At 38.8% G+C, this 12,240-nt stretch overlaps 1 protein-coding gene across 1 annotated transcript; it reads left to right on the top strand.

Moving 5' to 3' along the window:
• Window positions 1-1,357: 1,357 nt before the first annotated feature.
• On the top strand, window positions 1,358-12,041 carry cyp51 (cytochrome P450, family 51). The gene is made up of 10 exons (XM_082186539.1): window positions 1,358-1,638; window positions 3,742-3,840; window positions 3,974-4,150; window positions 5,182-5,308; window positions 5,948-6,122; window positions 7,011-7,130; window positions 8,011-8,206; window positions 9,778-9,873; window positions 10,528-10,696; window positions 11,682-12,041. The coding sequence occupies exons 1-10, from the start codon at window positions 1,489-1,491 to the stop codon at window positions 11,870-11,872; spliced, it is 1,500 nt and encodes a 499-aa protein (XP_082042665.1). The 5' UTR covers window positions 1,358-1,488; the 3' UTR covers window positions 11,873-12,041.
• The last annotated feature ends 199 nt before the right edge of the window (window positions 12,042-12,240 follow it).

Genomic DNA, 12,240 nt, shown 5'->3' with positions numbered 1-12,240 from the left:
AAGTCCCCCTGTAGTCAATAATTGAATCCCTTTAAAACTTATCTTTGATCACCAAAATTACATTATTTGAACGTTTTTTCCCTGAATTTTTTTTTGTCATGCCTTAAAATAGCTTGAATGTAACTCGACACCCTTGCCTCATTTAGTATACGCCGATTCATGAATATGCAAATTAGCCCCGCCTCCACTCACTCACTCAGCTCAGAGATCCACTCTTTGATGAGGAGATTGGTTATTAGTTTATGGCGTGTTTTTGAGACTGTCTTTGGTTCACTGCAGTTTTAAGGAGAAAATACTCAGCAATGGTGTCGACTTGTGAATTTACACATGGTTTGTCTTAAAGCGTATTAAAATCTTTGATTTTTGATCAGTAGTATTTAAGTGGATTAATTTAATTTTAGTGTAATGACAGTTTTCTGTTTTTGAAAACACACTAGTTAGAAACGTTAAAGGTAATAATAATTAAAAATACCTTTCTGAGAATAACTCAATTGTTCTCTAAAATGTCTGGCATGATGGCAATGACAGAACTGAGGACAGGTTTTGTTTTGTAGAAAGGGAATAAATATAAAATGAACCGAACCTAAATGAATGCAAAGTATTATTATTATTTTTTTATACCTTTATTAAAGAGGTCAAGTGAAAAAGTCATGGTCAGGTGCACGATACATAAAACATTGGATTTTCTTAAAATAATTTTTTTTTTTTTTTTTTTTTTTACTGTAAACGTGGCACATGATTGATATAGAAGATTTGTTGATTCAATGTTATTTTTAAAGTTATAGTGTGATTGAGATTATACTACAATTATACAATAAACAAACACTAATACATTTGTTATACAGTATTCGTCTATTCGAGTTATACAGAGTTGCATTAATTATAAATTACTCAAACTATGAATTGCACACTTTTTGAAACAAGTCCAAGCTGTAAAAATGTTCTCCCTTGCATTCTGGGACTCAATTTAGGGGTATTTCCATTTAACTTCAGCCATAAATACATTTGTGATGCTTGCAAATGTAAAATTTTCTCTTAAATGACATTTAAACACATTTGGTCGGCAATCATCTATTCAGATCAGATTTTTTACATTGATATACAACGCACTTCCCGGTTAATAAAGGTGTGCGTGAGACTCGTGCCGTTAGACGCAAAAACTGGACCAACAGCGGCGCTGGTGACATCATATAAGCAGACATCAGTTCAGGAGGCGTCCGCCAATCAGACATCAGTTCAGGCGTCATCCGCCAATCAGCGTGCGAGACGACGCACGCGGAGCATGGAGTTACTTGATAGACACGCCAAATTGACCAATGAGCGGGCTGTTGACATCAGGCGGGGGCGGAACCTTGTGAACGGAGACGGGCAGGTATTAAAGTTTATCGGGATACCAGTATCAGTGAGATGCCAGTGGAGCTCAGCGGTCTGTCAGCTCTTTACCTTTCGGCAACACCTTTCTCTATGCGTTATTAAACAGTCAGTAAGATGACGATCCTGGAGATGAGCAGTGTGCTGATCGAGAAGACCGTGGAGAAGATGAGTGTGACGTCACTGCTCCTGGCCGCATCTGTGTTCACCCTCACACTGGCGTATCTCAGTAAACTGATGTTCAGAAAGCAGCACGAGGAATATGAAGTAAGTGCATATCATTATTATAATAACCAGCAATTCGGGAACTGATTGACTGACGGCATGAAAAGATGTATTGCATTGTAATGCACTGAGATGTCTGTGTGGTGCAGTAACTGTTTCCATAAGAGTGCTGTCTATTGTGTCATCTATACAGATGTTCCCGAACTATCAGTTCCCGAATTTTCATTTTATTGTTGTATTTTATATGTCATTTTGCGCCTCATGTGAGCTTTTATGTTTTTTATTTATGATTTCTACAGCACTTTGGTCAACTTTGGTTGTTTTAAAGTGCTAAACAAATAAAGTTGGATTGGATCTATAAAGTGAATAAAATTTGTCACGTGTCATCTATCTTTCTAATGTTCTTTTTATACATACATCATTCACTATTCATTTGTTTATCTATCCATCCTTCTGAATATATATAAATTGATCATTCAATCTCTCTATCTATGTCTATCTATCCATCATCCATCTATCCTTCTTCTGTCCATCTATCCATGCATCATCCATTGATTTATCTAACCTTCCATCATTCCATCTATCTATCCTTCCACCTGTCTATCATCGACCGTTCCATTGTTCCATCTATATATCGTTCCATCAATGTATGCTTCCATTGTTCTGTTTATCTATCGTTCCACCTATCACCCATCATTCTATCGTTCCATTTATCTGTCTATCAACCCTTCCATCATTCTATCGTTCCATCTATCTGTCTATCCACCCTTCCATCATTCTATTGTTCCATCTATCTGTCTATCCACCCTTCCATCATTCTATCTATCGTTCCATCTATCCATTCTTCTATCTATCCACCCTTCCATCATTCTATCTGTCGATCCTTCTATCTATCATTCCATCTATCTGTCTATCCACCCTTCCATCATTCTATCTATCGTTCCATCTATCCATTCTTCTATCTATCCACCCTTCCATCATTCTATCTGTCGATCCTTCTATCTATCGTTCCATCTATCTGTCTATCCACCCTTCCATCATTCTATCTATCGTTCCATCTATCCATTCTTCTATCTATCCACCCTTCCATCATTCTATCTGTTGATCCTTCTATCTATCGTTCCATCTATCTGTCTATCCACCCTTCCATCATTCTATCTGTCGATCCTTCTATCTATCGTTCCATCTATCTGTCTATCCACCCTTCCCCCCTTCCATCATTCTATCGTTCCATCTATCTGTCTATCCACCCTTCCATCATTCTATATATTGTTCTATGTATGCTTCCATTGTTCTGTTTATCTATCGTTCCACCTATCACCCATCATTCTATCGTTCCATTTATCTGTCTATCCACCCTTCCATCATTCTATCTATCATTCCATCTATCCATTCTTCTATCTGTCTATCCACCCTTCCATCATTCTATCGTTCCATTTATCTGTCTAGCCACCCTTTCATCATTCTATATATCGTTCCATCTATCCATCCATCTATCTATCTATCTATCCTTCATTTGTCCATCTATCCTTCTGTCTATCTTTCCATCTATCTATCCTTGCATCATCCATTGATTTATATATCTAACTTTCCATCATTCCATCTATCTATCCTTCTGCCGTTCCATCTGTCTATCATCGATTGTTACATTGTTCCATCTATCTACCGTTCCATCATTCCATCAATCCTTCCATTGTTCCATCTATTTATTCTTCCATCATTCTATCTATCTGTCTATCCCCATCATTCTATCTATCGTTCCATCTATCCATCCTTCCATCTATCTATCTATCCATTATTCTATCCATCTATCCCCATCATTCTATCGTTCCATCCATCCATCCATCCTTCATCTATCTATCTATCCATTATTCTATCCATCGTTCCATCTATCTATCTATCTGTCTATCCCCATCATTCTATCTATCGTTCCATCTATCCATCCTTCCATCTATCTATCTATCCATTATTCTATCCATCGTTCCATCTATCTATCTATCTATCTATCTATCTATCTATCTATCTATCTATCTATCCATTATTCTATCCATCGTTCCATCTATCTATCTATCCATTATTCTATCCATCGTTCCATCTATCTATCACACATATAAAGGTTCATGTCAGTTTCTCTCCTTCCCTCAGAAACTTCCTCCTCATATCCCGTCCAGTATTCCTTTCCTGGGTCACGCTGTGGCTTTCGGCAAGAGTCCCATAGAGTTCCTGGAGCAGGCGTACGAGAAGGTGAGCGTGAAACTCTCAGACTCGAGTGGAACCCAGGCTGGTTCTCTGATCTGATGATGATGATGATGATGATGATGATGATGGTGATGATGATGATGGTGATGATGATGATGATGATGATGATGTCTCTCAGTACGGGCCCGTGGTCAGCTTCACTATGGTGGGGAAGACCTTCACGTATCTCCTGGGCAGCGACTCGGCCGCGCTCATGTTCAACAGCAAGAACGAGGATCTGAACGCCGAGGACGTGTACGCGCGCCTCACCACACCTGTGTTCGGCAAGGGCGTCGCGTACGACGTGCCCAATCCGGTAAGATCCCACAGTCCCGCCAAACCTGGAGAATTTTAATATGTAGATTGACAAGCTTATTTATATTGCTATAGTCAATATACAAATATATTTGTTTCACTAGCTAGAAATTACTCTTTGTGGGTACAATCTAAATAAAATATTTTTAAATCCTTAAAAATGATCATGATTTTAACGGTAAAAAACTGTAAAAATGCTTTCCGTTTCTGTACTGTACACGGTGAATAACTGTGATAGGTCTAATCATACATTTAATATAATTTTACAGTAAAATACTGTTAAATTTACAGTGTTTGGAAGTGAAAAGTCATTGTATAATTTATTGGGAAAAAACGTAAATTGACATTCCCACAATTCCCTGCGTGACACTTCACATTTGATGTATTTATGTTGAATTAACTGTTTTTTCATATATTTTTTCTACTCAGTTGTGTAGATTAGGGTTTTATGTTACATTTAATGTATATTGCATTTAAACATTTCCTGTGTATTACCATGCTGGTGTTTAGTGTTAGTGTGAATGTACACCTTCAATATATTAGTATTAGCTTTCTCAGCTTGTGTTAAAGCTGCTTGTGATGAGCTTTGATTCATCATGTGACTCTCATCTCCACTGTGATTGGTGGTTGTCAGTGTATTACAATAGTACAAAACAGATATCAGTACTTCAATAGATCAGTAAATGAACATTATATCAGATAATGAAATACAGTTTTTGTTAATATAAATATAAGTTAAGCTTGTAAAACCTAAGATGTTGCCAGAAATTTACCGTAAAGAATATGTTAGCAACCGCAGCTGCCAGTTTTTTACCGTAAATATGAACATATTTTAGAGATATTTAGAGATAATTCTTTGGCATGTACAAAGCAATAATGGTTTTGGCCTGCGCTGTCTGCTTCCAAGACGGCTCACTAGATCCTGTTATGGGAAAAACATTGAAGTTGTGTAGTTCTGTAGTCGTTCTGAACTCCAAACGGCTGCTTTTCTCTTTCCTTCATTTGTTGATGTGATTTGCGTTTGTTTCTCAGTTATTTCTGGAGCAGAAGAAAATGCTGAAGACCGGACTGAACATCGCACAGTTCAAACAACACGTCGAAGTAATCGAAGAAGAAACCAAAGATTATTTCAAACGATGGGGAGACAGTGGAGAGAGAAGTAAGGAGACGGACACATCAGCTTCTTTTCCTTTACAGTATCATACACTCATGAATCGTTCACTTTTAGACCAGGAACATCTATTGAACAGCATCTGTGTTCAGTGTGTAATGTTGATGTTTGATGATGAAGAAGCTCCAGTTCTTCTCTATATCAGTGTCAGTGTTCCTGAACTCCTGAAACGACTCCATTGTAGTCTTGAGTTTCTTCCGGGAACAAACACGTCACAATATTCCTCATTATAATAATTCATACGCAGAATAAAGGGGCGGGGCCTGGGTGAGTTAGTTAGTAGTGTGTTAAACTGGCAGTTATGGTAAGAGGCGGGACATTTCCCAGACACGACCAATCACAACACACTGCTCCAGCCGACCAATCAGAGCACAGTGTGCTTTTCAGGAGGAGGGGCTTCATAGAGACAGGAACTAAACAGAGCGTTACTGACAGACTGGGAAGAGAGGAGCCGCAACAATGGAGAATATGAGGAGAATAATCAACATTCAAGCAGGAAAACCTGTTCTAGTAGAGCCTGAAAACAACAGACTTTGTAAACGAGCAGAATAGATCCTCTTTAAGAAAAAGAAACAGCTAAACAGGAATAGGAGACAGTATTTCTAAGGTGTTAAACGCTGTGTTCAGATCTGTTCGAGGCGTTATCCGAGCTGATCATCCTGACGGCCAGCCGCTGTCTTCACGGCCGTGAGATCCGGGACATGCTGGACGAGAGAGTCGCTCAACTCTACGCAGATCTGGACGGAGGATTCACACACGAGGCCTGGCTTCTGCCCGGCTGGCTGCCTCTGCCCAGCTTTAGGTACACACACACACTCACACACACACTCACTCACACACACTCTCACACACACACACACACACACACACACACACACACACACACACACACACACGCACACACACACACACGAGGCCTGGCCTCTGCCCAGCTTCAGGTACACACACACACACACACACGCACACGCACTCACACTCACACACACACACACACACACACACACACACACACACACACACACACACACACACACACACACACACACACACACGAGGCCTGGCCTCTGCCCAGCTTCAGGTACACACACACACTCACACACACACACACACACACACGAGGCCTGGCCTCTGCCCAGCTTTAGGTACACACACACACTCACACACACACACACACACACACACACACACACGAGGCCTGGCCTCTGCCCAGCTTCAGGTACACACACACACACACACACACACACACACACACACACACACACACACACACACACACACACACACACACACACACACACACTCACACACACGAGGCCTGGCCTCTGCCCAGCTTCAGGTACACACACACTCACACACACACACACACACACACACACACACACACACACACACACACACTCACACACACGAGGCCTGGCCTCTGCCCAGCTTCAGGTACACACACACTCACACACACACACACACACACACACACACACACACACACACACACACACACACACACACACACACACACACACACACACACACACACACACTCACACACACGAGGCCTGGCCTCTGCCCAGCTTCAGGTACACACACACTCACACACACACACACACACACACACACACACACACACACACACACACACGAGGAAGAGCTTCAGACGTTCATGTGACGTTGTGTTTCTGCTCTTTGTTCTCAGACGGAGGGATCGGGCGCACTTAGAGATCAAGAAGATCTTCTATAACGTCATCAAGAAGCGGAGAGAAGCCCAGGAGAAAAACAGCGACATCCTGCAGACGCTCATAGACGCCACATACAAGTATGTCACCATCACACACACACACACACACACACACACACACACACACACACACTGAGAAATCACTGACTGCACACAACTGGATCATTTAAACCCAAATGACACTGTTTACAGCAGGGTTTGGGCCAGTTCATCCATGAATAACCTCGGATTTGCAACCAGTTAAATGTTAAATATTATATATAAAATATATAATTTATTACATTTATTAAAATTTAAATGTAAAAAAAATAAAAATAAATTAAATCATTAAATTAATCATATATACAGTATATATATATATATATATATATATATAATTTTTAAATATATATATATAATAATAATTAATTATAATAATATAAAGTAATATCAAATGATATAATATAAAATTATATACAATTACTTCTAGTTAATTATTATTCTAAAATAAAAAACTTACTTATAAAAATTAATTTATAACAACTAATCTCCATGTTGTGCACACATACTTGTTTACAATGTAAAGGAACTAATTATATATGATGTTACATATATAATATTATATATACGTTTTATGTATAAAAAATATGATATGTTATACATTTTTATATATATTATACAAATATAATTAAACTTAAAAATAATTATAAAAATTATGAAATTATAATAATAATGTATTATATTATGATATTTTATTAAATAATTCTAAAGATTATTATAATTATTTTTTATAATAAAAAATCTACTATTCATAAAGATATAAATGTTTAATTTACATAACACTAATTTCCTTGTTGCACACTCCATCTTTGAGTTCCGGTGTGCTAAACATCCATGAAGACACCGCCACCCTGTGGAGGATCTGTGAACACAAGCAAATGATTACAAGACTTAGTGTGAATGTGATGTGTCCCTGTAGAGACGGGCGTCCCCTGAGTGATGACGAGATCGCCGGGATGCTGATTGGCCTGTTGTTGGCGGGTCAGCACACGTCCTCCACCACCAGCTCATGGATGGGCTTCTTCCTGGCACGGGACAGAGCACTGCAGGAACGCTGCTATAACGAACAGAAGACCGTGTGTGGAGAAGACCTTCCTCCTCTACACTACGACCAGGTGATGTTCTGCTTTAGTGCTGTCAGTCAAACCATTAAAGGGTTAATTCATCCAAAAATGAAGATTCTGTCAGTAATCACTCGCCCTCATGTTGTTCCAACCCCGTAAGAACACAAATTAAGATATTTCTGATATAATCTGAGAGCGGTCTCACTCCTCCATAGGCTGATGGGTAATCGAGATCTGCCAGCCCAGAAAAGTTAGTAAAGACATTGTTAAAATAGCCCGAGTGACTACACTTGGGGAAACACCGAAGAAAGTCGTTATTTTTGTTTTTATTCTCGTCGCTTGATAAACTTAAGGTTGAGCCACTGTAGACTCTTGGACTATTTTAAACATTTGTCTTTACTAACTCTCTGGGCCGGCAAGTTTCGATCCAATCGAAGTCTATGGAGGAGTGAGACAGCTCTCAGATTACATCAGAAACATCTTCATTTGTTGGAACAACATGAGAGTGAGTAATTACCCTTTTAGTGTGAACTAACCCTTCAAGTCATTCTCTGTGACAGTCATCGAGATAAATGGCCCAAGAAACACCGACATCACTGTGGTCATTAGCCTTGCACAGGCAAACCGCTCTAATCCTGTCACAGTCTAGTTTATATTTCTCTATGGTCTGGTTGGAAAGTCTGACAGAAACGACTGGAAACGACTGATAGGAACTAAACGAGCATCAGAGAAGCACTGCATGTCCGTCCAAACGCGGGATTCTGGTCAGAATTATGCAACTAACAACTTTAAAACAAAAACTAAATCAACGTTAAATATCACGGTTATTTAGGGTTTCCGACACATTTTCCATACTTGTCCAGACTCAGCCTCTCTGTAGATTTTTCAGACCACATTTATCATAAATAAACCATAATGAAATGATATTTTCAGCATTATATTTTTGTAATCTCTAAATATATATTTTTGTATTGGTTTTCTCGAAGTGATGACGTGCGCTTGCATGATGGGAAGAGATGGGAAGAGATCTGTTTGCACATACACATTGGTTTTAGTGAAATTCAAAAGAGATTTGCTTATAGTAACGACAAACATAATGAGAATGTGTACCTTGAACTCACTCAGCCGTGCTCAACGGTCACTAAATGATCACTGAACTAAAGCAAATAAAACACATTTAAATCTATTTGATTAATTGTTTTAATCCGTTTGAGTGAATGATTCAATGACTCACTCATAAAGACTTCACTAGTTTCATTACTGGATGATGAATCAGCGTTTTTGAACAAATCTTTTGAATTAATGATTTAATGACGAATACACATTATTATAACAGTCACTTGTCGCCACCTACTGGTGGAACAGTGTAATCGATACAATCTTTATTTGATCAAGTTACTTTCAAAAGCTGATTTACTCTATTCTGATCACTACCATAGACATCAGTGCTTATATCCGAACTATAAACTTTTACTGGTCATGTGTCCGGAGCGTTTCTGATTGACGGAAAACATGCTCATCCTCATATAAGAGAAGTATTCAAGCAGCCGTACAGTGTGCGTGGATTTGATTTTTAATGTTTAGTGACCCAGATGCTGAAGAACTGTTCTGGTCTCTCACAGCTTAAAGACTTGAGTCTGCTGGACCGCTGTCTGAAGGAGACGCTACGACTGCGACCCCCTATAATGACCATGATGAGGATGGCCAGGACGCCTCAGGTACGAGCATTACTGATATTCAGGGTTTGAAACTAACAAGAATCACCAGTGGCAGGTTATGCTGTCAAATCACGAGCCAATCTGGCGGGTTATTATATTTACTCAGTTTGCTGGGGAAGTTCGTGTAAGATAAATCTGAGCAGATTTAGCACAAATACTCGTGGTTCATCATGATATATTAAACACAGTGTGTTGCGCAGAATCTGCTCATATCTGGCTTACTTGAACACACACGTCACTACACTACACATAACTGTGCTTGTTCATTTGCATTGAAGCAAAAGCGAATATTAAAAAGCATTTGGTGACAGAAAAGACATTGTTATTTTCCAACATCCTACATTTTCTGGTGTTCTGTGTACAGGATTGATCTGTCTAAAACACATTTATGGTGATGAGGATAAAGAGGAAGAGAGGAGATGCTGGATGAATGTGACAAACATACATGTGATGAATGTATGAAATCTAAATTTTATAGTAAAATGTGACATAGTAAACATAGTTTTTTTTTTGGCTAGTAGAAGTTCTGATTGGCCGGTAACTTAATTTCGTGGCCAAATTGGCCGGTGAGTGAAAAAGTTGATTTGAAACCCTGCTGGTATTAAAGCCATGAGATGCTTTGGACTGACCTGTGTGTTTCTGCTTCCTCAACAGAGAGTCGGTGAATACATCATCCCGCCGGGACACCAGGTGTGTGTGTCTCCGACAGTGAACCACCGTCTTCGGGACACCTGGGAAGAGCGGGAGGAGTTTAACCCGGACCGATACTTACACGACAACCCTGCAGCCGGAGAGAAGTTCGCTTACATCCCGTTTGGAGCAGGTGAGATCATGTGATTTTGAATGGACAGGCCGTTTAACCCTCATCTTTCCCTCGCGGGTCAAAATGACCCGAAGCCTTAAAATTATACTTCGTTTTTTTTTTTTGTCCAGAAAGCTGATTTTATTTCATTTTGATCATATTTTTTTGAGAATATTTTTTATTTTTGTTATTTTATTTACCTTTACGTTACTAGGTTTAATCAATAAATAATAAATAAATAGTCATTTAAGCACATTCCTCACATTCTTTCAACTTAAATTCAAAATAACTCACTATTTCATGCATAACCCTTTTAATTCAGCTCTAATTATCTTACATTGGGAGTCTTTGCCGACCTCTCGTGGAAAAATAATAATATAACATGAATTTCATGACATGATATTTTATGTATAAATGGTCAAATGCATACAATATGTCAAAATGCCCATCCTGGTGAGTATTCCCAGAACACACAGTCAGTTTTGTCTAAATCTTCTGGTGCTGTTCGGTCATTTTTGCCTGAAAATTTTTACGTTTTGTCTTTTTTACTTTATCGGAATGTTACAAAACTTGGTAAAGGATTTGGCACTTGCTGGACATGATTCAAAAAGGTTAAATGGTCCTGAAAAAAACAGCCATACTTGTATAATCCGTGTTGTATAAGCGCAATAAATAAATATAAATAAATGCGAATTTCATCTAGTGGAAGCGTTTGGTAAAACGTGTTTAGGAAAATACAGTACTGTGCAAAAGTCTTAGGCATGTTAGATGTTTTATCCTAAGCGACTTACAAAATAAGACCAAAATAGGACCACTGCTATTGTCTTAACTTTTGCAGCTTTAAAAAGAATCAATATTTAAATCATACAATGAAGATTTGATTTTTACTTTTTTAATAAAATTTCTGTGACTCATTAATGTCAGCAGAACCACAGTAAAACCTTTGATAAAGGCACGGCTGAGACGTTAACAGTGCTTGTGGTGTTTGCTGGTTGATCTTCCACAGGTCGTCATCGTTGCATTGGAGAAAACTTCGCCTACGTACAGATTAAAACAATCTGGTCGACGATGCTGAGACTGTACAACTTTGATCTGGTAGACGGACACTTTCCCGCTGTGAACTACACCACCATGATTCACACACCATACAACCCCGTCATCAGATACACACGGAGGAACACACAACCACAGCAGTGAAGACAAACCCTCAGTGCTTCAGTTTCACAGATGTTGAGTTGGTTAACATTCATCAGAGTCAGCAGGTTGACTGATTTAGTTTGCCGTCTCTTACTCAGATCTTAAACATTGTGTTTTTTATTTAATAAAACAAAATTCAAATAAAAACTTTTATTTTACCCAAACTGAACTGCTTTGCCCAGAAACTCAGTGACGCACTTTCAGAAACCACCAATGTTCTGACTTGGCATAGACACATTTGCAATCTTACTAGATTTCCAAAATATTGTTGTCTAAATGTAATTGTCTCTAATTGTACCATTTTGCCCAACATAGTATAAAAACAAAACTCACTGTTCCCTGTTACCTAGCATGCAACAGTAGAAAAG

The sequence above is a fragment of the Leuciscus leuciscus genome (assembly GCF_965113295.1).
Source record: "Leuciscus leuciscus genome assembly, chromosome: 12".
NCBI lineage: Eukaryota > Metazoa > Chordata > Actinopteri > Cypriniformes > Leuciscidae > Leuciscus > Leuciscus leuciscus.
The sequence above is the reverse complement of the archived record's forward strand: the minus strand, read 5'-3'. Positions and strand labels throughout refer to the sequence as shown.

Excerpts from the sequence above, each read along its gene's own strand:
- cyp51 (XM_082186539.1), top strand. The coding sequence starts at position 1,489 with ATGACGATCCTGGAGATGAGCAGTGTGCTGATCGAGAAGACCGTGGAG. Across the intron at positions 1,639-3,741 it reads AGCAGCACGAGGAATATGAA|AAACTTCCTCCTCATATCCC; the intron begins GTAAGTGCATAT and ends TCCTTCCCTCAG. Across the intron at positions 4,151-5,181 it reads CGTACGACGTGCCCAATCCG|TTATTTCTGGAGCAGAAGAA; the intron begins GTAAGATCCCAC and ends TTTGTTTCTCAG.